A 27,992-nucleotide genomic window follows, 5' to 3' on the forward strand; every position below is an offset into this window, starting at 1 on the left:
TAAATTTCCTCACTGGGTACCAACCCCGTGACTCCCATACCCTCCATAATCAGCGTAAGCTCTTCACACCTAACCATCCTGATCATCCCCTAACCAGCTCTAATCAAGCCTTCTTGGTGAACGTTACTGGATTCTGCTGGGCTTGTTGACATGCCAGAGATGCAGCATTCTCTTCAAACAACTCAAAAGCAAGAGCTCACAACCTAGCATTCTCTTCTAAATCTCCCTGTCTAGCTCCCACAGATTCCACCGCAGGACTGTTGGTGCCAAAGCACCCCAACTAAGCCCATTTTCTTGGGGAAAAAAGAAGAAAGAAAGTTACAAATAGAGTAAGTAAGAAAAGAGAGGGGACACAGCACATCCTCTCTTCTTCCACCTAAAGCAATTCTCAGAAAGGAGAGAGCTCTTTGTAGACAATAATTCCCAAAACAAATCAAGGGGTTAGGAGAGTAAAAACCCAGGCTACACTTTTTTCTAGCCACAGAGTTGGACAACTGGAGCTGTTTCTAACTGCATCTGCAGGGTATCTGGGTGTCACCAAGGCAATAGGGAAGTCGCATGCTCAGTTTATCTTGCTTTCCCATTCTGAAGTTCCAGCTCAGCTTCATTGTTACAGGTATAGACTTGGGTGGTGTAGACTGTCCTGAGTAATCCTGAGAAGAAGCTATGATCCTTGTAACCCCACCCCTTTGTCATACACAAGGTAGAGGACCATTCTACAAAGAGTTCCTTTATACCCTTCACCCAGATTCTCTACATATTAACATTTTACTATGTGCCATTAACTATTGCTACAAAATGAATCACTCCAATTCAGTGGTTTAAAGCAACAACCATTTCGTTATCTCCATTTCTGTGGGATGTGAATTCAGAAAGCCCGCGGTTGGATCGTTCTAGCTCAAGGTGTGAGTCAGAAGGTGGCTGAAACTTAAACAGCAGGGTGCTTGCTGGACGACTTTTTATGTTGTCTTAGTGCTTATAGATCATTTGTGTAATTTCTTTGCACGGATGTCTAGTCAAGTCCTTTGTCCATTTTTGAATCGGACCGTTTGTTTATTGTTGTTGAGTTTTAGGATTTCTCTATATATTCTGGATATAAATCCCTTATCAGATAATATATGATTTGCAAATTATTATTATTGTTATTATTATTATTATTTTGGGCCAGAGTCTTGCTCTGTCACCCAGGCTGGAGTGCAGTGGCACGATCTCAGCTCACTGCAACTTCCACCTCCCAAGTTCAAACGATCCTCACGCCTCAGCCTCCCGAGTAGCTGGAACTACAGGCATGCACCACCACACCTGGCTAATTTTTGTATTTTTAGTAGAGACAGGATTTCGCCATGTTGGCCAGGCTGGTCTCAAACTCCTGACTTCATGTGATCCACCTGCCTCGGCCTCCCAAAGTGCTGGGATTAATGGCTTGAGCCATCCACCACACCCAGCCCCAGGACAGTTTTCTAATACTGTTAATTCCACTTCTTTAGCTTGTTTGTTTGTTTAAGACAGGGTCTTGCTCTGTTGCCCAAGCTGGAGTACGGCGGCGTGATCACGGCTCACCTACAGCCTTGACATGCTGGGCTCAAACAATCCTCCCACCTCAGCTTCCCAAGTAGCTGGGACCACAGGGGTGTGCCACCACACCTGGCTAATTTTCTTTTAAATTCTTTTTTTTTCTGTAGAGATGAGGTCTCACTACGCTGCCCAGCCTGGTCTCAAACTCCTGGGCTCAGGCAATCCTCCAGCCTTGGCCTCCCAAAGTGTTGGGATTACAGATGTAAGCCCAGGGCCTGACCCTAATTCCACTTGTTGTTGTTGTCTTTGAGACAGGGTCTTGCTCTGTCACCCAGGCTGGAGTGCAGTGGTGTGATCATAGCTCACTGTAGCCTAGACTTCCTGAGCTCCAGTGATCCTCCCACCTCAGCCTCCTACATAGCTGAGACCATAGACATGTGGCACATGCCAGCTAATTTTTGTGTTTTTAGTAGAGACAGGGTTTCACCATGTTTCCCAGCTGGTCTAGAACTCCCAAGCTCAAGTGATCCACCCACCTTGGCCTCCCAAAGCGCTAGGATTACAGGCGTGAGCCACCGTGCCTGGCCTCCACTTCTTAAATGCCTCTCAAAACTCTTCCCTTCTTTATCTGCTTCACCTTTACCATTTCTTGCCTGGGTTACTGCAGAGCTTCCCACCTGCTCTCTCTGCCTTCAGCCTCTCTCATCTCCAATCCATTCTTTATACCATTGTCAGAAGGCTCTTTCTAGAAATAAATCTTATCACATAACTATCCTGCTTAAATCCCTATGACTGTCCTCAGACCTGCTGAAGCAACTTCCAGAATAGGGGATTCATGTAAGGAAACAGGGCGGAAGAAATATAGAATAGATTATCTTCCTCATTTTTTTTTTTTTTTTGAGACAGGGTTTCACTCTGTCACCCAGGCTGTCGTGCAGTGGTGCGATCTTGGCTCACTGCAGCCTCTGCCTCCCGAGTTCAAGCAATTTTCCCACCTCAGCCTCCCAAGTCACTGTGACTACATGTGTGAGCCACCACGCCCAGCTAATTTTTGTATTTTTTGGTAGAGATGGGGTTTCACCATGTTGGCCAGGCTGGTCTCTAATTCCTGACCTCAAGTTATCCTCCCACCTTGGCCTCCCAAAGTGCTGGGATTACAGGCACGAGCCACTGCGCCTGGCCCTCATTTGTTTTTTTGAAGTAGGGTCTTGCTCTGTTGCCCAGGCTGGAGTGCAGTGGTGTGATCACAGCTCACTGCACCCTTGAACTCCTGGGCTCAAGCGACTCTCCTGTCTGGGTCTCGAAAAACACTGGATAACAGGTGTCAGCCACCAGGCCTGACCTCTTGAATTTTATTTATAATAAATACATCTTTAAATGTAATCTTTAAATTTTATTTACAGATTCAGAAAATATTTATCTTATTTTAATTTTAAATGTATTTTTATTTATTTATTAAGGTAAACATTTTTATATTAAAACAAACAGACATAAGATGGAGTAGAATATAAGAATCACATGATTTCAAAGACAAGACCTTTAAAGAGAGTTTGAGCTCAACATGGCTGCCCTCTATTCCCATGCCTGCGTTATCCACTGCCTTTGGGGTACTTTAAGTGGAAAACTTTGAGAAACATTGGCTTAAAGGATATAAAACTTCAGACATCTTCACATGGTGGACAAGCTCTACTACAATCTGGCCCCTACCAACCATTTCCCCTTCACCTTCTACTCCTTTTGTACCCTATCGCCTACTCCAACTTTTATAGTTCTTGCAGTTGGCCAAGCAAGTGGTTTTGTTTTGTGGCTGAGCCTGCCTTGCAGGGTTGCCCTTCCTTTCCCTTCATCAGGCAAACTTGGACTCATTCTCCAAGACCAGCTTTTGTGTCACCAACTTGGTGGCATGGTCATGGGCCTCCCCCAGAGAACCGACTTGCTCTTTCTTTTTTCTTTTTTCTTTTTGAGACAGAGTCTCGCTCTGTCGCCCAGGCTGGAGTGCAGTGGCACAATCTTGGCTCACTGCAACCTCCACCTCCCGGGTTCGAGCGATTCTCCTGCTTCAGCCTCCCGAGTAGCTGGGACTACAGGTGTGCACCACCACGCCCGGCTAATTTTTATATTTTTGGTAGAGATGGGGTTTCACCATATTGGTTAGGATGGTCTTAAACTCCTGACCTCGTGATCCTCCCGCCTCAGCCTCCCAAAGTGCTGGGATTACAGGCGTGAGCCACCGCGTCCGGCCCCTACTTGCTCTTTCTCCTTGGTACCGGGTCCATTCTTTGTTATGGTTCCCCTTTGCCTTCAGTTATTATGCTTATCCCCATGTTTCCCCATAGGAGGGCCTCACACTCAAAGACCATATCTTATCTACCTTTGTATTCTTAGCACCTTGTACTTTGCATTCTTAACACCTTGGAGTAAAATCACCCAAGCAAGTTGAAAAAAATCTGATCTTTCTGCACTTTCCCCAAGGTGAGTGGGCAAACCAGAGGAGTCTAAGAGGGTGGATTAACTCTGTGAGTTGCGGGGCTAGAGTTTAGATTGGAGCAAGCAAGCCTGCCCTGCCCCGGCTGTGAGGTGGAGACAGGAAGGTGCTGTAAAGTTGGTAATTGTTACCAACTGCATTCATTATTCATTTGAAACTAGCTAGAAGTGGAACAGGGCACTGAAATAAGACTGATTCCCACAATACAGGAAACCTTTGACATGGTTTTGAATGTTTACAAGAGACCTATGTAAATCATACACAATTTTGCTGAGGAATGAATTTTAATTACATGGCTTGAAATGAATGAGCCCTTATTTAGAGAGTGCATCAACCCTCCTCCCTGCTGGAGTCACACAAGCACTGGGTCCAACACTTCCTAGCTATGTGACCTTGGCCTTGGTTTTTCTCATCTGTAGTTGTGATGGTTAAATGAGATAATGTGTGAAAAATGCCTGGCACTGCCTGATGGATAAATATTCAATAAATGGTGACTATCAACACTAACAAAACTTTCATAAGGGTCATTCAGTAGGATCACTACTTGATCCCCCCTCTCCGCCCCAGTTATACCTTCTATATAGAAACTAGTGTGGAAATTGAGAACTTGCAAAGGTCTTAAGACACACTTGTGAACATTAATAACCGGCTGTTTCCAGAATGCCGAGCAACTCAGGGCCCCAGAACTATTCTTTCACCCCTCCCAGCTTCTGCATCTCCATCTGCTGTTCCAGATGCTCTGTAGCCACAATCTGTGCTTCTCTTCATAGTGGTCACCAACTCAAACTTCAAGGGCCAATCCATGCAAAGGTAGTGTAAGATAGAGGTTAGGAGCATTGGTTGGGGAGTTGGACTCGAGTGAACACACTAAATCTACCACTTACTTGCTCTGTGGCAAGCTATTTAACTTGGTTTCTCCATCTGTAAATTGGGGACAATAATAGTAAATACCTTGGAGAGTTAATATAAGGATTACATGAGATCATGTTTATTAGATACTTAGGGCAATGTTGTGGGCATTCAATACATGGTATTAGCTATTATTTCTATTTAAAAGTGAAGTGTGGGCCAGGTGCAGCAGCTCACGCCTGTAATCCCAGCATTTTGGGAGGCTGAGATTGGAGGATCGCTTGAGGTCAGGAGTTTAAGATCAACCTGTTCAACACAGTGAGACCCCATCTCAAATAATAATAATAATAATATAATAAAATAAAAGTGAAGTGTTACATTCGTTGTAGACAGTCTCCCAAAGGAGGTAAAGTTAATTGTTACCATGGCTGACACTTTTAGTTGTCTCTTTCTCATGATAATTATATATTATTATTATTATTATTATTATTATTATTATTATTATTATTATTTGAGACAGAGTCTCACTCTGTCACTCAGGCTGGAGTGCAATGGCACCATCTCAGCTCACTGCAACCTCCGCCTCCTAGCTTCAAGCGATTCTCCTGCCTCAGCCTCCTGAGTAGCTGGAATTACAGGCGCATGCCACCATGCCCGGCTTTTTTGTATTTTTACAAAAATAGTAGAGACGGGGTTTCACCATGTTAGTCAGGCTGGTCTCGAACTCCTGGCCTCAGGTGATCTGCTCTCCTCGGCCTCTCAAAGTGCGGGATTACAGGCATGAGCCACCGTGCCCGGCCTGGTAGTTATTTTATAAAACTAGCATATATTCAGATCCTATGGCAGCCAGGCATGAGATACATACAATTTCTTATAACCTCCTTGGTCACCTTCTGAGGTTGGTATTATTCCTTCCTTTTTTTATTTTTTGAGATGGAGTCTTGATCTGTTGCCCAGGCTAGAGTGCAGTGGTGCGATCTCGGCTCGCTGCAACCTCCGCCTCCTGGGTTCAAGCTATTCTCCTGCCTCAACCTCCCGAGTAGCTGGGATTACAAGCGCCCACCACCACACCCGGCTAATTTTTGTATTTTTTTGTAGAGAAGGGGTTTCACCATATTGGCCAGGCTGGTCTTGAACACCTGACCTCAGGTGATCCACCTGCCTTGGCCTCCCAAAGTGCTGGGATTACAGGTGTGAGCCACCACGCCCAGCCAGAGGTTGGTATTATTCTTATTTCCACACATAAACAACAGAGGCCCAGAGAGGTTAATAACTTACCTAAGATAACACAGCTAGTGAACATCAGAAGTGGAGCTTGAACTTAAAGCCAACACCAAAATCCAGACTTCTTCCACTATCCCATGCTTCCTACATTTTCTTGTGTGTCAACATGTCTTTTTTCAAACTCACCTCTAAATGCAGGAGCTACACTTGCTTCCTGTTGTCATGTCTCACACATGCCTGGTAGATGTTCTATAAGCATGGATTAGACAGAAGGTGGAGAACTCCTGTAAATAAACCTAAACTAGAATTGCCACATAAAGACAAGACACCTTAGTTAAATTTGAATTTCAAATAAACAAAAAATAATTTTTAGCATAAGTATGACACAGACATTATTTGGACATAAACTAAAAAATTATTTTTTATCTGAAATTTACATTTAACTGGGCATTCTGGTTTTTTTTTTTTTTATGAGATGGAATCTTGCTCAGTCGCCCAGGCTGGAGTGCAGTGGCACGATCTCGGCTCACTGCAAGCTCCGCCTCCCGGGTTCACGCCATTCTCCTGCCTCAGTCTCCCGAGTATCTGGGACTACAGGCGCCCGCCACCACGCCCGGCTAATTTTTTGTATTTTTAGTAGAGACGGGGTTTCACCGTATTAGCCAGGATGGTCTCGATCTCCTGACCTCGTGATCTGCCCGCCTCGGCCTCCCAAAGTGCTGGGATTACAGGCGTGAGCCACCGCGCCTGGCCCGGCATTCTGTGTTTGTATTTGCTGTATCTGGCAACCTTATCCTAAATTCTGAGATTGGTCTTGAAAGGGACAGCTTCCTCCAGGGAGCTCCAGACGGGAGAAGGCTGCTATGGCCACTCACCCGCACTCAAGGCAGACGGAGCCTGAGCTGCTCTGGGGGCAGGGATTGAGGCCTGGTAACCTGGACACACCTGCCATTCCTTCAGCTTTATCTGTTCACATCTTAAGCCAAAGCAGCGACCACTGATGAGCTGAAAGCGCCATCTGGAGGCCTTTACAGGTAGTACAGTGGCCACGGGCCATCCCACAAGATCCAGGACTTGGGGAGCAGAGAAATGCCAAACCAGACAGAGACCACGCAGAAGAGGAAGCCAGCCTGGAGGTGGCCAGGGGCAGGGGAAGATGGAACTTCCTGGCATTTTCGGTTTGCAGCAGCTGCTGCTCTGGCCGCCTGGGGGTGAAGTCACTCTCCACAGGAGGTTACTGGCTAGGGCTTCACGTTCCTGGAATCCTCTGCCTCTCCAGCTGTTCCCAGCTCTTCCCCAGGCTGGAATTCACGGCCTTAGGAGAAGCACCATGACCTGGGTCGGCTGAGGGTATTAGGGCTCATGCTTGAGGGTAGTTTTAAAAATCTTCACCCTCCGTCCTCAGAGGCTCATCAGTCATGATTATCTTCCAAGACAGAACAGTCTTATCCCATGGGCCAATAGATACAGGGAATTTCAGCCACACTCCAACCTTAAATCAGTAACCCATACGTGTATAGCAAAGTACTTAGCATATAGTAGGCGTTTAATAAGCGTTACTTCCCTTTTCCCTCTGGATTGAATGCCTCTCCTCCTCACCTCCATCTCATCTTCCCAGGCTCTTTGTATGTGATATGAAAGGCTACCCTTAGCATCTCCTTCTTCCTCAGTCTGGGGGCACAGGCACTGAGGACAGTCACTCCTGGTGAACTGACCTCCCAAGCGGGCATGGCCTGCCACATCCCCAATCCTTTCGGAGCAGCAGAAGGCCAGATTCTCAGCATCTCTGTCAGCTCAGGGTTCAGATCCCAGGTCTGACTGTGGAGAGATGAACAGAAAGGCTGTGGCAGGTAATCCAGAAAAACAAAACGATGAAAGAAATTTAAGGGACGCACCAATGAGTGTGGAAGGGAGGCAAAAAAGATTGAGAGGTTGGGAAGTAGACGTCTGGAGGGAAGATGTGTCCAAGACAGTTAATCCCCAAAGTCGCTCCTTTCACTCACTCTCAGGAACCTCACCTCACAGCCCCCGAAACGCCTTGCTCTGGGGGTGGAAGAGGCTGTCTGAGGGCCGGGGAGGATCCCAGGCTCTTGGAGAACCCAGGCAAGGGCAGCAGTTCTGCTTGCTGCTCAGCGAGGGCCTGCGTCGGTCACCTAACAGGCTGGCTGGGATTCTTGACTGTCCTGGATGTAACGCGCTATGGAGGGAAGGTGCCCCAGCTGCTCTCCGGAAGTCCTGAGGGGACTCCTGGGCACATGCTGAGTTCATCAGCTGCTCAGGTTATCAAGAGCTAGCGGGGCATTGTCTTTGCTTCTGCAAAGCCCCTTTGGTCCTTTCCTCTGCATGGGTGAGCACTCTCTCTGGGCACCTTCAGTCAGAAAACTCCATTCTGGAGGGTTGGTGCCACATTTTAAGATAAGGATGGTGGCCGGGAGCGGTGGCTCACACCCGTAATCCCAGCACTTTGGGAGGCTGAGGTGGGCGGATCACTTGAAGCCATGTGTTCGAGACCAGCCTGGCCAACACGGTGAAATCTCGTCTCTACTAAAAACACAAAAATTAGCTGGGCACGGTGGTAGATGCCTGTAATCCCAGGTACTCAGGAGGTTGGGGCAGGAGAATCGCTTGAAGCCAGGAGGCGGAGGTTGCAGTGAGCCCAGATCGTGCCACTGCACTCCAGCCTGGGGGACAGAATGAGATTCCATCTCAAAAAAAAAAAAAAAAAAAAAAAAAAAAGCAAGTTCTTAGGCCCCACATCAAAACTACTGAGTCAGAAACTTTGGTGTGGTGCTTAGCAAGCTGGGCTTAAACAAGTCCTCCAGGTGATTCTGATTCATGCTAAACTCTGAGAACAACCCAGAAAGCATGAATGTAGTGGGCAGAAGTAAAGACTGCAATAATGTGTGAAATTGGAAGAGCTGTTTATGAATAAGATTGTTCTGTGTGCCTTCATAGGAAGAGTTAGGATAAAGGGGCACAAGCTGAAGACAGATAATTTAGTTTCAGTTAAGGAAATGATACTGAATAAATAGAACTTTTGGGGAGTGTGATATATGCCTGCTGAAGGCACGCCGTCACTGGGCTAAACATCCTGCATCCTAAGTTAGATGATTGGTTAGGGATGTGGTAGAAATTTCTGCAGAGGTTTAATTAGATGTGTGCAAGAAATCTGCAAACTCAGAAAAGCCATGATTTCATTCTTCTTGCAAATCTTTTCTTCTTCAGCTCTTTATCAAGAGCCAGGGCAAACTTTTGGTTGTTCTGCCATTCCCAAGAACCTCTTTCAGCTGAGCATTTATAGCTTTTTGTTACAAACAGGCAAATACTGAGGGCAGGTGGCTATTCTAGCCTGCTGGGCAGGATTTTCTCAGGACTGTTCCATTCTGGACCAGCTGTGCAGCAGCTTAGAGAACAGCTTCCTCTACCACCATTCTGGAACTTTCCTTATTTTCTTGCTTATGCTGAATGTCCTATTTCCTTCATCCCATGTCTTGGGTTTTTTTTTTTGTTTGTTTTTTTGTTTTTTTTTTTTTTTGAGACAGGGTCTCGCTCTGTCACCCAGGCTGGAGTGAGTGGCAGGATCTCAGCTCACTGCAGCCTCTGCCTCCCAGGCTCAAGCGATCCTTGTGCCTCAGCCTCCCAAGTAGCTGGGACTACAGGCACATGCCACCACTTCCAGCTAAGTTTTGTATTTTTAGTAGAGACGGGGTTTTACCATGTTGGCCAGGCTGGTCTTGAACTCCTGACCTCAAGTGACCCACCTGCCTCGGCCTCCCAAAGTGTTGGGATTATAGGCGTGAGCCACCGTGCCTGGCCTATGTCTTTTTATTATTCATTTTGGTGGAGCACACTCTCAAATGGACTCTCTAATAGGTTCCAAGGAAGGTCAATCTTTTCAATCTTGCATGTCTGAAAATGACTTTCTTCTATAATACCTTAACAGTTGGTTGAAAGTTTGGCTGGGTACAGAATTCTAGGTTAGAAATTATTTTTCTCAGAATTTAGAAAATCTGCTCCATGATCTTCCATCCTCTAGTATTTCTGTTGACAAATTGAGTGACATTCAATTTCCAATTCTTGTATGCAGCTAGTATTTTTGTCTCTTGCTGGCTCTTGAAGCATTATCTCTGTTGTTCAGAAATTTCATGATGATGTCTCTTCAATCTGGAAATGCATATTTTTTAGTTTGGGAAATTTTCTTTTATTATTTCTTTGATAAACTCCCTTGCTTTGTTTTTTCTGTGCTCTTATTTCTGGAATTCCTGTTAGACTGATCATCTAATTTTCTTGTCTTTCCTGTTTTCCTTTTGTCTTTTAATGAATCTATTCTCTTTATCTTTAGAATTTTCATTTACTCCTTGAGTTGTGTTTCCTCTGAGATACTTTGTTCTTATGTTTGTTTTGGTTTTTTTTTTTTTTTTTTTTTTGAGACAGAGTCTCACTCTGTTGCCCAGAGTGCAGTGATATGATCTTGGCTCACTGCAACCTCCATCTCCCAGGCTTAGGTGATCTCCCACCTTAGCCTCCTGAGTAGCTTGGACTATAGGCACATGCCACCACACTTGGGTAATTTTAAATATTTTATTCATTTATTTATGGAGACAGTGTTTTTCCATGTTGCCCAGGCTGGTCTCAAACTCCTGGACTCACACAATCCACCTACCTCAGCCTCCCAAAGTGCTGGGATTACAGGCCTGAGTCATTGCGCCTGGCTGGCTGGACTGTCTATCTTTTTGGACGTTTTCTTCATCTTTAAGAGTAAGATGCAAACCAGCTAACTGAAAGATTGGAGCTCATGCGTGGGGCATGTGGGTTGAGGTGTCTCACCATAGAAGGATTGCATGGGAACTGGCCAAATTACTACCTGATCTCTCAAATATCAGAATGTAAGTATTTTCTCTTCATGCCAGTTAGCTTGCCTAGAGAGGGATCCTCAGATTTCTTGCCTGGGGGAATACAGTTCTCTGTATTGGTTATGGTAGACGGCATGGGAAGGAGGCTGGGAATAGGCTGACGTCACTGTTCAGTGTTCTGTCCTTCTCTAAATCCACCTAGATTCATCCTCTCCCCTTGGCAGCCTGAAGGAGAGTGGGACAGTTGCTTGCAGGAGCTGGAGGATCTATGCGTCTAACTGCTCCTCTCAGAGAATTTTAGCCCGTCATCCTGATTTCACTCTCTGGCCTTTGGAGATCCCAGGAGCTGCTACTGGGGATTCTTTATTGGGCTCTGGGGAGCTAAATGGCTTCTCATTGGTTGCCTTCATGGCAGGCAGTCATTTCAGCTTCCTCCACGCTGCACCAGCTCATCCATTTATTTTATACCTTCCAGATTTTGTTGATATCCCTCATAAGCCATAATCTCATTTCCCATTATCTTTTCCCATGTGGCTTAACCCTTCTTTTTAAATGTCACTTTGGTGAGGATTTGAGAGGGAATATAGAGAAATAGGTGTGTTAATTTGCCACATATAACCATTAATCTACTCATTGATTTTACATTTGTTTTGTTTGAAAAGTGCATAAAGCTCTAAGTTTAACTCTAAATGACATTAGCTAGATACCACACATTTTATGTTTTGTATGAAAATATTTCTATTTTGTATAAACACGTCACAATTTACTTGTATTTTTCCTTAATGGTTTCTTGATGTTGCAGTTTATGTCTAATTTCATTGCAATGCGAGCAGAGAACAAAGTCTGTGAAATATTAATACTTTGGAATTTTTTGAAACCTGCTTTGTGGTTTAGTAAATGGTCAATTTTTATAATATAATTCTTTTATTGTGGTAAAAGACATGTATTGGCTGGGGGTGGTGGCTCATGCCTGTAATCCCAGTACTTTGGGAGGCCGAGACAGGTGGATTGCTTGAGGTCAGGAGTTCGAGACCATCCTGGCTAACATGGGGAAACCCCATCTCTACTAAAAATTAGCCGGGCGAGGTGGCACGTGCCTGTAGTCCCAGCTACTCGGGAGGCTGAGGCAGGAGAATTGCTTGAATCCAGGAGGCGGAGGTTGCGGTGAGCGGAGATCATGCCGCTGCACTCCAGCCTGGGCGACAGAGAGAGACTCCGTCAAAAAAAAAAAAAAAGAAAGAAAGAAAGCCTGGCTGCTGGAAAATTGAAGTTTGAAGAAGCCTCAGCAACTCCCACATGTGGTGGCTAGTCCTAAAATACCCGTGATGGAGCCTCCAGATTTCCTCTTCTGTGCACGCCAGGAACCCTTCTGTCAGATGCGTGCAAGATGGGAAGGGGCCGTCAAAGCACTGCCACTGAAGTTTCCTTCCCTTTAGGACTCAAAATGCCCACCGTCCTCCCCAAGAGAAGTTGTTCTCCAGCAGCTGTGATTCCTCAGCAGTAAAGGAATCAAAGACTATCCCCAGGGGCAGTCTATTTTACTGAAATTAACCCCTGCAGTGTCTTGGAACTTGGCATCATTGGGGACTGATCAAAAGACAATAACTCCCTTCAGGGTAAACTTAGACTGTAAAACTTCAGAGGATTTTTTTTTTTTTGAGATGGTGTTTCACTCTGTCACTAGGCTGGAGTGCAATGGCATGGTCTCAGCTCACTGCAACCTCCGCCTCCTGGGTTCCATCGATTCTCCCGCCTCAGCCTCCTGAGTAGCTGGGACTACAGGCGTGTGCCACCACGGCTGGCTAATTTTTGTATTTTTAGTAGAGACGGGGTTTCACTATGTTGGCCAGGCTGGTCTTGAACTCCTGACCTCGTGATCCGCCCGTCTCAGCCTCCCAAAGTGCTGAGATTACAGGCATGAGCCACTGCGCCCGGACCAGAGGATATTTTAAAATCAAGAATTCCAATAAAATGAGGCATAGTGGCTCACGCCTGTAATCCCAACACTTTGGGAGGCCAATGCGGGAGGATCGCTTGAGCATGGGATTTCTAGACCAGCTTGGGCAACATAGGGAGACCCTGTCTCTACTATAAAATTGAAAAATTAGCTGGGCGTGATGGTGCATGCCTGTGGTCCCAGCTACTCTGGAAGCTGAGGCGGGAGGATCGACTGAGCCCAGAAGGTTGGGGCTGCAGTGAGAGGTGATTGCACCACTGCACTCCAGCCTGGGTAACAGTGGCAGACCCTGTATCCAAAAGAAAAAAAATTCCAATAAAGCAAGAGGCACTGAGCAGATGATGAAATTTAAATATGCATAATTGTAAGCAACTGTTTTCAGTGTGAAGCGATCTTTTTTCCCCCTTGAGGTGATAAATTAATGCAGAATGTGAAATCAGGAATTTTGGATATTGCATAAATGATTTCAGTGAGAATTTGAGTTTCATGGCTAGAAATATTCCAAAAGGAAAAAAAATTTGAGTTTCTGCACTAAAGCTAATAGCTAAAGCTTTTTGTAAATGTGATGTAAAATGTGGGATTTTGATAGCAGTATAGGATATTGCTACTGAAATGCATCATAGTTGGAAAAATGTGTGCTTTATCAATTCGTTCAATAAAACTCACATAATCTGAAGTTATATAAATCAATAGAAAGCTTCAACAGCTTTCTGGATAGCATTAAAATAATAAATTATACTTTCTTAACAGTTGCTTATTAATTTTACCTGGTTAGTCTCTGTTTTTCTTTTCCTAGAATTTCAGAATGGATTTTGGAAGTTTGGACTTAAATAGCTTTAAGGTAATGGACACTTGTTATTCAAAGGCTTCATAAAGTTGGTTATGTAGTTAAAATTAGCCTCTCTCTGTGTCTGCATGTAAATGCATGTGTGTGTGTGTGTGTAAAGCCCTAAATTAAAGCTTAAATTTTGACCCATGAGTCATGAGGATTTCAGATAAAACCTCAAGAGCTCGTATTTATGTGAATATTTCTTGTTACTGCTATCTTTGTGTCTTTGTGCCCCACAGGCAAATAGTCTTTTTTTTTTTCTTTTTTTTTAGACGGAGTCTCACTCTGTTACCCAGGCTGGAGTGCAGTGGCGCAATCTCCGCTCATTGCAGCCTCTTCCTCCTGGGTTCAAGCGATCCTCCCACCTCAGCCTCCCGGGTAGCTGGGATTACAGGTTTGCGCCACCATACCCAGATAATTTTTTTGTATTTTTAGTAGAGACAGGGTTTCACCATGTTAGCCAGGCTGGTCTTGAACTCCTGACCTCAAGTGATCTGCCCACCTTGGCCTCCCAAAGTGCTGGGATTACAGGTGTGAGCCACCACGTCTGGCCAAAAGTCTTACAACTGATACTGAATTTCAAAAAATTCCTAACTGTGAGAATCATCTAGCAAACACCGGAAAAACTTAGTATAGCAATACAAACCATATTTAGTTGCTTAAAGAAGTCACATACTGTAAAAAGAGAAGCTTTTAGCTCATAAAAGGGAACCATATAAATTTGAAAAGGTAGATCCGACTTTAGCCAGGTGATCAAAGTCAACATCATCAGTAATAGGTCATTTTCATAGTATATACCCTTGATGTGACGTGAGGAAAACGGCACCTTGCTTTTATGGTCTTCCTTTTAAAAACTCTTAACACCAGCCTAACCATTTAGAAAAACAACAGACAAATTCCAGTAGAGAGTATTCTATAAAATCTCTGAACAATATTTCTCAAAACTTGTCAAGGTCATCAAAAACAAGGGAAGTCTGAGAAACTGTCACAGTCCACAGGGCCTCAGGAGACATGACGACTAAATGTAATGTGGTGTCCTGGAGGAGATCCTGGATCAGAAAAGGGACATTAGATAAAAACCTAGGAAATCTGAATAGGCATGGACTTTAATTAATGATAATGTATCAGTGTTGGCTCACTGATTTTAACATGCTAATGTAGGATGTTAGTAATAGGGGAGGCCGGGTGTGGAGTAGATGGAAACTCCGCACTATCTGTGCAGCTGTAAATCAGACTTTTCTAAAAAATAGTCAATTTAAAAAAAGCTACACAGGGATAGAATGTGTTGCTTTAAATGTAAGGAAACCTTAAAATACAAAGGATCTAATTTATTCAAACATTTTTAAAGGAGGCAGAACTCACTTGGCTAGAACTGATATATACACACATTGCACTAATAACTGTGCATTCAGTTATTGTAGATGACCAGGTAGTGGTAAAGTGAAAATTAGGTGCACTGGAAATTTGAGATTGGAGTGGAGCTGGTAAGCAGACCTTCCTTGCGCCCTCTAGGAGTTGACTTGTCATCAAGAAAAGACTTGAGGCCAGGCGTGGTGGGTCACACCTGTAATCCTAGCACTTTGGGAGACCGGTGGATAGCCTGAGCCCAGGAGTTTGAGACCAGCCTGGGCAACATAGGGAAACCCAGTCTCTACAAAAAATACAAAAATTAGCCAGGCGCAGTGGTGCACACCTGTGATCCCAGGTACTCTAGAGGCTGAGATGGTAGGATCACCTGAGCCTGGAGGTCGAGGCCACAGTGAGCTGTAATCGCATCACTGCACTCCAGTCTGGGTGACAGAGCAAGACTCTGTCTCAAAAAATAAATAAATAAAATAAAAAAGAAAAGACTCAAAGCTAAAGCCCAGTGAGAGCTTATAACTGGCAGGAGGTATAGAATTAAGAAAATAAAAGTTTTTAAAGAACCAAGCCCATAGTGTCAAAATTTTTGTATTAAGAGGAAATCTGGGCATATTTGGTATTTTATTCATTTCTATGATAACTTTTTGCGCTATTAAAGTGAGCATCTCATAATTAACTTAAAATGTGTAACTTGGCCAAGCGCAGTGGTGCACACCTGTAATCCCAGCACTTTGGGAGGCTGAGGCAGGCAGATCACGTGGTCAGGAGTTCAAGACCATCCTGGACAACATGGTGAAACCTCATCTCAACTGAAAATACAAAAACTAGCTGGGCGTGGTGGTAGGTGCCTGTAATCCCAGCTACTTGGGAGGTTGAGGCAGGAGAATTGCTTGAACCCAGGAGGCGGAGGTTGCAGTGAGCCGAGATCCCTCCACTGCCCTCCAGCTTGGATGACAGACAGAGCAAGACTCTGTCTCAAAAAAAAAAAAAAAAAAAAAAAGTGTAACTTAAAACTTCTAATTTTAGGTTGAAATATTGTTTATTCTTAGCATCAAAACAACTAATAAAGTGTGAAACTCAGTATATTTATAAGTTTAATTTATTAGATTGGTAATAATTATTTGGTACTCAGGAAAGGTATTTAAAAGGGAAATCAAATTTTAAATGTAGTTGAAAATGTTGTAAGGTGTTCAAGTTCATAAATGGAATCAAAGTCACCTTAAAAGCAAATGATAGAATTTGGTAGGCTTACTGTTTCTAATGGAACAATGAGGTCTACGAGGCAAACTGAAAAAGCTTAGAAAAGCATTTGCAGGCCTTCCCCACCCTGTGGCATCCCCGGCTACTGAGACTCATCAAGCCTCCAAGAGCTGTGTGAAGACGCAGGGCTTGTCATGCAAACCCCTAAGTTACCACCCACTGTGGAAGGACCCATCTTCCGCATCTCTTACGCCATGTCTTGTCTTTCAGCAATGGAAAAATTTTTAACTCCTGGACAGGCACAGTAATAGCCCAATGAATGTATAGGTATACAGAAAGTGACCATGTAATTTATTATACAAACCAGGACATGTTTGACAGTGAAAGTGGACACTGTTAATAATTATTCTGGGGCAATAGACTTAAATCAGGATTGCCCTGAGCAAACCAAGACATCTGGTCCCTCTAGGTCTAAATGTATGGTTGTAAATCCAGAAGGGAAAGTAAAGAACTCACTTTCCATCATAAGACAGTACCCAGTGTCAGCAAAATGCCAGATCCTTTACTGTTCTACTGGGAAAGCTCTAAGAGCCCTTTCAAATGTATGTTGTTACAACACTGTCAAATAGCCTGTTATTAACTTAGGACTCTAAGGTCTACCAGCCCCTACATATCATGAGGTTTCTTCTTCACACCTGGGTGTCATGAGACCCTGTGTCTTCCACTGACTAAAAAGCAATTTATTTATTTATTTTTTTGAGACAGTCTCGCTTTGTCGCCCAGGCTGGAGTGCAGTGGTGTGATCCCACCGCCACGCTCGGCTAATTTTTTGTATTTTAGTAGAGACTGGATTTCACTGTGTTGCCCAGGCTGGTCTTGAACTCCTGAGCTCAGGCAATCCTCCCGCCTCGGCCTCCCAAAGTGCTAGGATTACAGGCGTGAGCCACCGTGCCTGGCTGACCACAACGCAATTCTTAGCGTTAGTCTCTACCGGTGTACAGAGGTCAGTCTGTAACTCTGAATTAGAAAATAGAGGCTGGTGGCTGCCTAGCTGCTGACTGGTGTGGTTTCTCCAAATCCAGATTCTCATAAATGATCAAGCCTTATTTTAAAGTCTGAGTCTGTGGTCTTTGATTTTTCTACAACTACATACATAAAAAGGCACCCTATGTCTTCCTGGGTATCTTTTATTTTTTCCCTGTAGACTGCCTGATAGATGCCATGTGCCAAATGTGTGGTCATATTATTTTTTCATCCAAACCCAATGGATTTTTGGCAGTTAACCCAATTCTGGTGTGCTCTCCTGTTGTGGGAAAACAGGGTAACAGACACTTTGGCCCAATACATTGCAGGGACTCGGCATCCATCTCAAGCTGGCAAATCCATCTCAACCTTCGAATTTTAATGTTAAGAAATAAGTACAGTGACTACATAGTACTAGAAGCCACAGTTTATTTTTATTTTTATTTTTTTTGAGACAGAGTTTCACTCTTGTTGCCCAGGCTGGAGTGCAATGGCGCGATCTTGGCTCACTGCAACCTCTGCCTCCCGGGTTCAAGTGATTCTCCTGCCTCAGCCTCCTGAGTACTTGGGATTACAGGCATGCACCACCACACCTGGCTAATTTTTTTTTTTTTTTTTTAGTAGAGACGGGGTTTCTCCGTGTTGGTCAGGCTGGTCTGAAACTCCTGACCTTAGGTGATCCACCCGCTTTGGCCTCCCAAAGTTCTGGGATTACAGGCATGAGCCACAGCACCCGGCCTTAGAAGCCACAGTTTTACCCTTTAGTGTGAAAGAGTTTAATCAGATAATCCTCCCAACATCTGACTGAGCTCTAGAGGGAAGGTAGAGGGGTCTCAATGCAATGGATGGAGTTGAGAGTACAGAGGGCCAACTCCAAAAGCGGGGTTCTAGACAGCCGGAGAGCAGCTGGAAGGTCCTTCAAAGGCATATTGGCCTTGGGACAGCTCTTCGTCTTGTGATTTTTTTTTGAGGCCATCGTTCCATCAGCCAAGCATTCTGCCGAGTGGAGAGGTGGCTATGGGCTTCCAAAATGGTAGCCAAGAGAATAGGCAACTATAGGTAGATGGAGTGAGTCTAGTTTTTTTCCCTTTTGCATCTAATTCTTCCTCCTAATTATTTCAGATAATTTGGCAACCTTGTCCCTGGAAATCTGGCACCACTGGGGCTCTTGTCTCTCAGAATTAAAGAAAAAAAAAAATCCAGTCTCTTCACAAGCCTCCCAGTGAGCTGCCACCCAATAGGAGAGACAGATCAAAGCTGCCTTTTCTTAGCAGCTGAAGCCTTGCCCAGCCACCATAGAAGAGATCTCTGCCAAACTCCCTCCTCTTTGAAGAAATACAACAGAGTCCAAGTGAGAAGTAGCTACAGTTTAATACAAACCTGCACCAGAACACAACGTGTCGGGCTGTTTAGTTTTTGCCTCAAACGGTGGCCAAAGCACAGGACCATGTGTCGTCTTGGGGTTGACACAGTCTTAGCACCATGACATTTACAGGGGAGTGGGGAAGTCACCTGGGTGCTGGGGTGCTGGAGGCTCCATCCCGACCCCAGGCTGTGCCTGCGCCTCAGCAGCTGGAGGGGGTTTGGGTTTCCTTGTGGTTCTGTGGCTTCTGGGTCAGTATCGGAAAAGCCCTCATCACGACATTGGCTTGACAGAGACCTACTGTGGACTCCTAGCACTACACACACGCACGCACACGCACACACAGTAGCACAATTTTCTGGCAACTTAACCCCACAAACCTAGAGAGCAGCTAAGGCAAGAACAACAGTATTTATTCAGCAAGTACAAGACCAGTTTGAGAGCTGCATTCAGTGCAACCAGAGACCCTTTCATTCCAACCAGGAGCCAGTGGGGCTGGTGACGAAGCTGGCTGGAGCTCTGCACGGGGCAAGGAGTGCATGGTGGGGGCTGACCGCTCATTCGGCTCCTTGAATCTCTTTCTGATTTCTATCTAGAAGCTCCCGGGCAAGGGTAGGGCCTATGTAAGGACTGGGGGTGGATGAAGCGCATGGCCTACAGTGGACCACTCCAAGATGTGGTTCCCCGGTGCCACGGGTCACACATCTCTCGGGTGGAGGCACTCAGAGAAGGTAAAGCTTTCCTAGCCCAAGCAAGGATGCTCTGCCCAGCTGGCCACTACCGCTGCTGCTGGGCTCTTTGGCATCTGCCCAAGGCCCATGACCCAGTGAGGGCTGACAGGGATAGAGATGGTGTGCACTGCACCAGGAGGCGGCGTCATGGTTTCCCCCATCCCTGGTGGCTTTCCCAGGCCTGGGTCCTCACCCCTGTTCCAATGGCTGCCACTTGCCATGAGCCCCTTCGCCACCTCTGCTCCCCGGCTGACCACCTCTGTCCTCTCAGCCCCTGAGTGAGGAAAGGGGGAGTGAAGGGAGAAGTGAGGGTGTGGATGCAGCTCACACTGCACGGTTAGCCCCCAATGGGTGACTAGTCTTGGCTCAAACACAGAATGTGCATGAGGTTGTTTATAAGAAAGATGAGAAAAAAAATCTATCTTCCTGTGCAAAACAAAGCAGGCTGCCTACCAGGAAAGTAAGTCTTCTCATTGGTTAAACTCTCAGGTGGGATCTACAATAGATGTCACCCCAGACCTCCTCTCCACAGCTGGGGTAGATAGCCAAGGTTGGGAGGGTCGTCACAGACACTTCTGGGGTCAGAGGACCTGAACTTTCTGGGTCTTAGTTTCCTCATCTGTAAAATGGGAATAATAATAAGTGCTCCATTGTCATGAGGACCAAGTGAGAGGTCATATATGGAAGTGGTTTGAATACATGAAAAGCACTACAGAGATGTGCAGGGGCTGACTTTTTTGTTTGTCTGTTTTTCGAGATGGAGTCTCACTCTGTCGTCCAGGCTGGAGTGCAGTAGCGTGATCTTGGCTCACTGCAAGCTCCGCCTCCCGGGTTCACGCTATTCTCCTGCCTCAGCCTCCTCAGTACCTGGGACTACAGGCGCCCGCCACCACGCCTGGCTAATTTTTGTATTTTTAGTAGAGACGGGGTTTCACCGTGTTAGCCAGGATGGTCTCGATCTCCTGACTCCGTGATCCACCCGCCTCGGCCTCCCAAAGTGCTGGGATTACAGGCGTGAGCCACCGCACCCGGCCAGGGGCTGACCTTTAACTGAGGGTCCAGAAGCCTCGCGCAAGCCTCGGGGGCTGAAATCACATGTGCAACATGAAGTCACTTCCCACGGGGCAGACAAGGCTTAACAAGGGCAGGCAGCTGGGTCACTTCCCAGATCACTGGAGGTGGAAGGAGACACCCGGCCTCTAGTGTTTCCATGGGAACTTCTGTGGGGCTTTAGAAGCAGGGAGGGCCTACCTGGATGGACAGGGGAGAAGATGAGGCCATGAGCTGGCGAGGGCCTGGTGCCGACCACGGGAGATCACGGCACCTGAGCAGCAATGCGGGTTCGACAGCCAGGTCCTGTGGGCCTGGGGTCTCCCTCTCTGGTGTCTGGCAAGCCCCTCTCCCACTCCTCCTCTCTCAGCAGGCATGAGGCCTCTTGCCAGTCACACAGGAGGAGCGCTGAGTCTCTGTCCAGCAGGAAGAAGTTATAGGAAGCCGTGCGTGTGTGTGTGTGTGTGTGTGTGTGTGGTGGCAGGTGAAGACAGGGAAAGGCAAGGGGAGTGCTGGGAGTGATCAGGGGCAGAGAGGGGAAAGGACACCTGCTTCCTGAAGGGCTGGCATCTCCGGGGCTAGCATCCCAGGCCTCCTTTTGGAATGTGGGAAACTAGACAAGGAGGGGAGGGGAAGGGGAAAGGGCCAGGGCCTCCCGCAGCCCAGAAGACCGCAGGCGGGGAAAAGAGAGGCCTGTGAGCCCAGCCCCCTCCACCGCCCCTGCCCTGTGCTGTCTGGTTGGTGTCGAGTGCAGCGTCTCCTAAGGACCACATCTATTCCTGTTGCTATTCTATGCTAGTGACACAAGCACCGTTATTTTTCACAGGATGCACAAACAAGTCAAACCAAACTACTGCGCAAACCAAACGTGCAAAACAAAACCATTTACACGTGCCTGGCACCAGCCTCGAGCCCTGCCCAGCTACCCTTCTGGGCCTGTGACCCCCTGAGGGTGTGGGCGGGGCGCAGGAGAAGCTGGCGAGGGGCACCGGGAGTCCCAGCCACCCCCATCCCTGCCCCTACACAGGGCCAGAGGTGGGTTGGGGGAGATAGGACGTCCTGGGCATGGCTGGGAAGCTGACATCTGTCTGACTTGGGAAATGTCACCACGGGGCCTAAGGGGTGGGGGAGGAGGCCTTTACTTTGAAACCACATCTGCTAAAGTGCTCTGGGCAACTGGTCAGTCAGCCAGGGGGCAGGGCACTAAAGTCTGGGCTTTCCCAAAGCCAGCGGAGGCAGGAGTGAGAGGAAGGGCTGGCCAGGGCTCTATGCATTGGGCTCTGTGCATAGTGTGGGCTTCCTGGGCCCCAGAAAAGCCAGCCGAGGCCAAGGCAGAAAGGACTACAGCAGGAGGAACACATCTCAGAGTGCCTGTTAGAGTTGGCTCGAAGCACAGTGAATCACTTTGCAGACATAGGGAGGGCTCCGTGGGTCCCGGGGCCCCCCTTGGGTGGTGTGCTGCCCAGCCCAGCCTCTCCTGCCCCTGCAGCTGCGGCCGGAGAGTTGCGGGCTGGTGGCGGCGGTGCGTCCTCACTCGGGGGGCTTGGCAATGCCTTTACCAAATGCCACTCGACCTGCCTCCGGGAGGAGCGAGGATCCGAGCTGAAGCTCGCTTTGGAACATGGTCATCGATCTGAGAGCCTGCAGGGAAGGAAGCACAGAGGGTGAGATGGGCTCTTGTGCCTGCTAACAAACCACAGACACCCTCTCCTGGAGGCTCACTGTGTGCATGGCCTGAGTGAATCCTCACAGCCACTCCATCCCATTTTATAGATGAGGAGACCGAGGCTCAGGGAAGTTAAGTGACTTGCCCCGTGTTGCAGTGTGTAAGTGGCAGAGCCTGGACTTGGACCCAGGTTTTCCTGATTCAGAGCCGAACTTATTAACTGCCCACTGTGCCAACTTCACTGCCCCATGCCTAGGCATACAGTCTCTCGTACATGCAGGTAATTGGCCAGCCTGTTGGCACATGGGCCTTTGTACATATGCCTCAGTGAGTAAGCGAGAGAGAAAAATGAGGGTATGCCATTGTTTCGGAAAATGAAAGAACCACAGCCCAAAGGCCCCACATCTTGAAATCCCATGACTTAGTTACAAAGGGAGGGTCTATACAGGAGAAGGATTAAAAAAAAACACAAAAACAAACAAAACACAAAGGGAGGGAAAGGGAGGGTCTAGTGCCCCGGAGAGCCCAGTGGGACATTCTTCAGCCTGGCCTGCTTAGAACAGACAAGATTTGGGGTAGAGAGGAGGGGACAGGCTGCCTGATGTTTGCTGTCTGAGCGGGGGTTCTGCCCCGTCTTGGCTCTCAGGCAGGAGAATAGGAGGCTGCTGGTCAGCAGGGGCCCTGCAGCTCTGGGGTCTTGGTGCCTCTCGTGGGTCTGGCTGCAGGAGGAAGGCGGTGGGAGTCCATGCCTCCGGGACTGGCAAGACCTGAGTGTGCATAAACAAGTCTTCCATGCCAGGGTCCCTTTCTGACTTCACTCATGGCCCGTCACTGGTGGGAGTGGCAGTGGCCCTCAGAGTAGCGGAGCCATCATCTCAGGAATGAGACTGGTTCTGAGAGAGGACCCCTCCCCATGGGCTACCAGCACCTCCAACAGGGACCTCATCTCTTCTGCCACAGGCTGCGCCTGGCCCAAAGCAGGGCACACAGGAGCCTGGGCAGGCAGGCGCTGACCCATTGGCATCCCTCTGGTTTAGCCCTCTGCTCTCACAGCAGGATGGTTTGTATATGGGGCTTGTCTCCCCCAGTAAACTCCAGGCTGTGGGTGGAAGGACCAGGGTCTTGCGCCTCTCGCTGTGCCCATCCCAGCACAGCCCTTACTGAGTGGGTGCTTGGTCTCTCTCTGGGCTTATCCTGAAGGCAGCTCAACTGTGCTCAGGGAGACTCAGGGTCCTAGCCCCCTGCAAGTGGTGGTGACAGTTCCCACCTAAGCCACCTGGAGGCCCGAGGCATCTTACAGCCTCTGCTTGTTCTCCACTGAGGATCATCATTTATGAGCCCGTGGCTCGCATGGTGATGGGTGGGGGGGCGGGAAACTGCAGATCGTGGCTTTAAGAACTGGGATCGGACCCCCCAAGGAACCCAGAGATTCTGCAGAAGGACTGGGGCCAGGACCCAAAGGACAGAAAGATAAGAGAAAAAACTGGGCATCAGAAGTCGAGAGAAAATATTTTACTTAAAGTTAATAAAATATATACAATACAATTCCTGGTAAAAAAAAAAAAAAGAAGGTGAAGGTGAGGCAAAGGCGGGGAAAGGTGTGGGAAGGTCAGAGGAGGAGAGGGGGTAGCAGAAGGAGCAGAGAGGCTGGTGAGGAGTGGGCTGGGTTGGGCGAAGGGCTGGTCGGTGCAGTCCCGTGAACCACAGGCAGGGCTGACTCTTCTGAGCTCAGGGCATCTCTGGAGCACCCACTGTGTGCACAGCCCTTAAGATGTTTCAAGGGACAAAAATATCTGAACTTAGAAACCCCGAGCAGAGCCCCAGGTGGGCCATGGCCTATTAGAGCGTCTGTGCCCAGGGACCAGGACAGCCCTCCTGTACCCACTAATGTCTGTGTGAGTCTAATATCCAAACCAGCACTCATCCCTGGAAATAGGCAACGGGAGGGAGGAGAGGACACAGAAGAAAAGCAGGCGTAAGTCCCACTCCCTGGGTGGGCCACTTCTCCCAGACCCCCATCCTCCTCCCGTGGCCCCCTGACTCTTACCAGAGAGGCTGAAGCTGGATTCATGAAGGTCCCTCATGCCCCCATGCCGGGTGACGGGCCGGGTAGGAGTGTCTGCGAGTGGGGTTCCCATCTCTTTTTTCCCAGGGTGCACGACAACAGCGACATCCCCCAGGTAGGGAGTGCGGTCCACTCCTCTAACCTTTAAAGTCTAGGGAAGGATGGAAGAAGAGCAGAAGAACAGGACAACACCATCAGAGCTGAGTGATACAACCATGGCCTCCCTGGGGGCCGGTGGGACATTAGACACAGCCACTCTGCCCAAGACCCAAATCACTGCAAGTGACCAAGGCTTCTTAAACATTGAGTCCAGGGGCTGGAGTTTTCTCATACCTCCTAAAGAGCATGTGCATATGTGTACATGTGTGCATGCGTGCATGTATGTGAGTGCACATGTGTGTGTGCATGCATGTGTATGGGAGAGATACTGGCTCCCCCTCAACACTGATGGAAGCCTCACCGAGGTAGCAGGTAGACATCTGAGGAAGTCAACTTTAACCAAATTTTTCTTTTCTTTTTTTTGAGACAGCGTCTCACTCTGTCGCCCATGCTGGAGTGCAGTGGTGCGATCTTGGCTCACTGCAACCTCCGCCCCCCCAGTGATTCTCCTGCTTCGGCCTCCCAAGTATCTAGGATTACAGGCGCCTGCCACCGTGCCTGACTAATTTTTGTATTTTTAGTAGAGACGGGGTTTCACCATCTTGGCCAGCTGGTCTTGAACTCCTGACCTCGTGATCCACCCGCCTCGGCCTCCCAAAGTGCCGGGATTACAGGCGTGAGCCACCGCGCCCAACCGGAAGTCAACTTCAGAGAGCGCCCTCCCACACAGCGCAACGTTATTCCCCACCTTAGGCTCCCACGAAGCCACACCCTTTACTGGTCTGACAACTGAGGGAACAGAGGCTAAACACAGCCCCATCTGGAGATGAGAGGCCCCCAGTAGCAACACTAGCTAATTCTGTACTCACAAAGGCAGTAGAGTTAGGAGTCTATATTCTACAACCAGACTGCCTAGGTTCCAATCCCAACTCTGTCACTTGTAAACTGTGTGGCTTTGTGCAAGTTACTTTTCTGTGCCCATAATACTATACCTACATCAGAGAATTGCAGGAGGGCAGACGAATTAATATGTGTAAAGCTGTTCCAGCTGCTCTGGCATATGAGAGGCAACACAGAAGTACGAGCAGTTATTACTGCAGAGGTCATTTATGGTCTTACACCGTATTAAAAAGTGTTATTGGGCCGGGCACAGTGGCTCACGCCTGTAATCCCAGCACTTTAGGAAGCCGAGGCAGGCGGATCACTTGAGCCCAGGAATTTGAAAGCAACCTGAGCAACACGGTTAAACCCTGTCCGTCTCTACAAAAAAGTAAACATTAGCTGAGTGTGATGAGTGAGAGACCCTGAGTTTGCTTTTGGATTTAGCCCTGCGATCACGAAAGTCACGCTTTCTTCATTCAGGCAGCCCAAGCCTGCGCTCCCGCGGCAGACCTGGCAGTGGATTTCTTCACTCATTGGCGTCTGGGAGAGAAGGGTCCTTGGTTTCTCTGAAAGCTCTGAGCCCTCTCGTGTGCTCTGTGTGCCAGCAGTGTGGGCCTCCCGTGTTCAGGTGCCTGCTCCTCCTGTGCTTCAGACAGTGCTTTGCAAATGCCAGCTCTACCCCCGCTTGCTTCATCAAGAGTGGGAGGGAGCCGAGCCAAAGCAGCATCTCCAGCCCCCAGCACCTCCTCCACCCCAAGCCTGCGTATCCAGAGGAGCTCAGCGGTCGCACACACTCACATTTCCCACTTGTGCCCTCAGCAACTCAGGACCCCTGCTGCCTGACCACTTAAAATGCCACTTGGTAATCAAAGACGGGGAACAGAAATCAGCATTTTCTGACTCTAGCGTTCCCTGGCGCTGCCGCACACTCCCCTCTCAACGCTGGAAAGAGGGCAATGGAATTGGGTCGAAAACTGACATCTCTTTGAGATTTAAAACAGTCATGGAGGATGTTCCCCGGCAGGGGGCGCCAACACCCCTGCATCTTACTCCTCCCACCTCACCTTCTCTCTCTGGACCAGCTTCTTGTAGACAGTGTCTGGGAAGGACCTCAGGGGACAGAACTTGCCGGTGCCCTCGGCGCACATGAAGACGCCGTTCTCATACACGACGCGCCCCCGGCTGATGGTGACCAGTGGCACGCCGTGGCAGCGCATGTTCTCATACAGGTTGAAGTCTCCTCCCTGGACCTGCGTGCTGGCTGAGATGGTCCTGGTGGGGAGGCGATGGTGGGAGAGAAAGCGCTGAGGACAGGTCAAAATGTCACAGCTCCATGGGAGGGGTGAGCCCCAAAGGCTGGTTGTTATGGGTTGAATTGGCTCCCTTCAAAATTCTTCTGCTGAAGTTCTAACACCCAGAACCTCAGAACATGGCACTATTTAGGGCCTTTAATGTAATCATTAAGATAAAGTGAGGTCATATAGGTGGGCCCTAATCCAGTCTTATCGGTGTCCTTATAAGAAGAGGAGACAGACACACCAGACATGTGTGACACAGAAGAAAGACTGTGTGAAGATGGAGGGAGAAGATGGCCAACTGTAGGCCAGGGCCATATTTTGTGCTAGAAATAGTGCAAAATTATATGCTTTTGGAGATCTGTAATGCAAGTCCTCTTCAAAATCCCAAGCCCCTCTAGCCCTGGGGACGAGCAACAAACTTTACTTTGTGGCTTCTGGGTCCCACACCACCACATCAGCATCGGCTCCGGGAATAATGCGGCCCTTGCGGGGATACAGGTTCAGAAGCTTAGCTGCGTTGGAACTGGTAACGGCCACAAAACGGTTCTCATCCATCTTTCCTCCAACCTGAAATGTTGCAGAAAGTGTCAAGTCAACCAGGCTCTGGGGGTGGGTCTCAAACCCTTGGTCACCTTTGATGCTGGCCCATGGACTTAGGGCTTAGGTGGTCAGGACAGTGGTCACAAAGGGACAAGGCCGTGAGCGCCATCTCAGATGAGCCAGCCTGCTTGGCTGGGTCCCAGTTGCTCACTTATTCCTTTCTCCCTTCACCCAGCAACTATGGTGAGAGGCCGTGGTTCCATTCAGGCTTCCTGCCCAGGGGCAAATCTGCCTCCTGTTTGTAAAACCAGCTGTGCTCATGTGCCCACACGGATGAGTCAGGAACCTCCCTTCATCTACTAAGGGTGATATTTTCAAAGGGTTATATACACTCTAGAAAAACATCTTATTGCCCCACCCATGAGAGTACTATGGACTCTCTTCAAGGGGATTTCCTGAGCCATCTCCTTGGCCTTCCATGAGCTTAGTCTTGAGAACTTCAAATCTCTTTGGGGCTCATACTATTTTGGATCTAATCTGAGATAGATCAAGACCAAAAATGCTTATTCTTCATATGCAGAACAGGTGGTATTCAAATGAAGTCCCAGTTCTTATCTTTTCTGAAAGCAATTAGACAAAATATATCAAATCAAGAGCCTTAAAAATGTTCACATCCCTTGGCCTAAAAATCCACTTCTAGGATGCTGTCTTAAGGAAATAATCAGAAATAATAATCAGAGGCCGGGCGCAGTGGCTCATGCCTGTAATCCCAGCACTTTGGGAGGCCGAGACGGGCGGATCACGAGGTCAAGAGATCGAGACCATCTGACCAACCAACATGGTGAAAACCCGCCTCTACAAAAAATACAAAAATTAGCTGGGCATAGTGGCACACGCCTGTAGTCCCAGCTACTCGGGAGGCTGAGGCAGGAGAACCGCTTGAACCCGGGAGGCGGAGGTTGCAGCGAGCCGAGATAGTGCCATTGTACTCCAGCCTGGGC

The 27,992-nt window shown here is 47.8% G+C and overlaps 1 protein-coding gene across 2 annotated transcripts in view; it reads right to left on the bottom strand.

The window, feature by feature from the left end:
• Positions 1-18,649: 18,649 nt before the first annotated feature.
• The window catches only part of DPYSL5 (dihydropyrimidinase like 5), a 102,616-nt gene continuing 93,273 nt past the window's right edge, over positions 18,650-27,992 (bottom strand). For both annotated transcript variants that reach the window (XM_019021503.4, XM_019021502.4), the window contains exons 10-13: positions 26,876-27,018; positions 26,218-26,425; positions 24,155-24,323; positions 18,650-22,082 (exon numbers count right to left, since the gene is read on the bottom strand). In XM_019021503.4, the coding sequence (XP_018877048.1) occupies positions 21,997-22,082; positions 24,155-24,323; positions 26,218-26,425; positions 26,876-27,018 (606 nt within the window). In that variant the 3' untranslated portion in view covers positions 18,650-21,996. The remainder of the gene's footprint in view (positions 22,083-24,154; positions 24,324-26,217; positions 26,426-26,875; positions 27,019-27,992) is intronic.

Source organism: Gorilla gorilla, chromosome 12 (assembly GCF_029281585.2).
Source record: "Gorilla gorilla gorilla isolate KB3781 chromosome 12, NHGRI_mGorGor1-v2.1_pri, whole genome shotgun sequence".
NCBI lineage: Eukaryota > Metazoa > Chordata > Mammalia > Primates > Hominidae > Gorilla > Gorilla gorilla.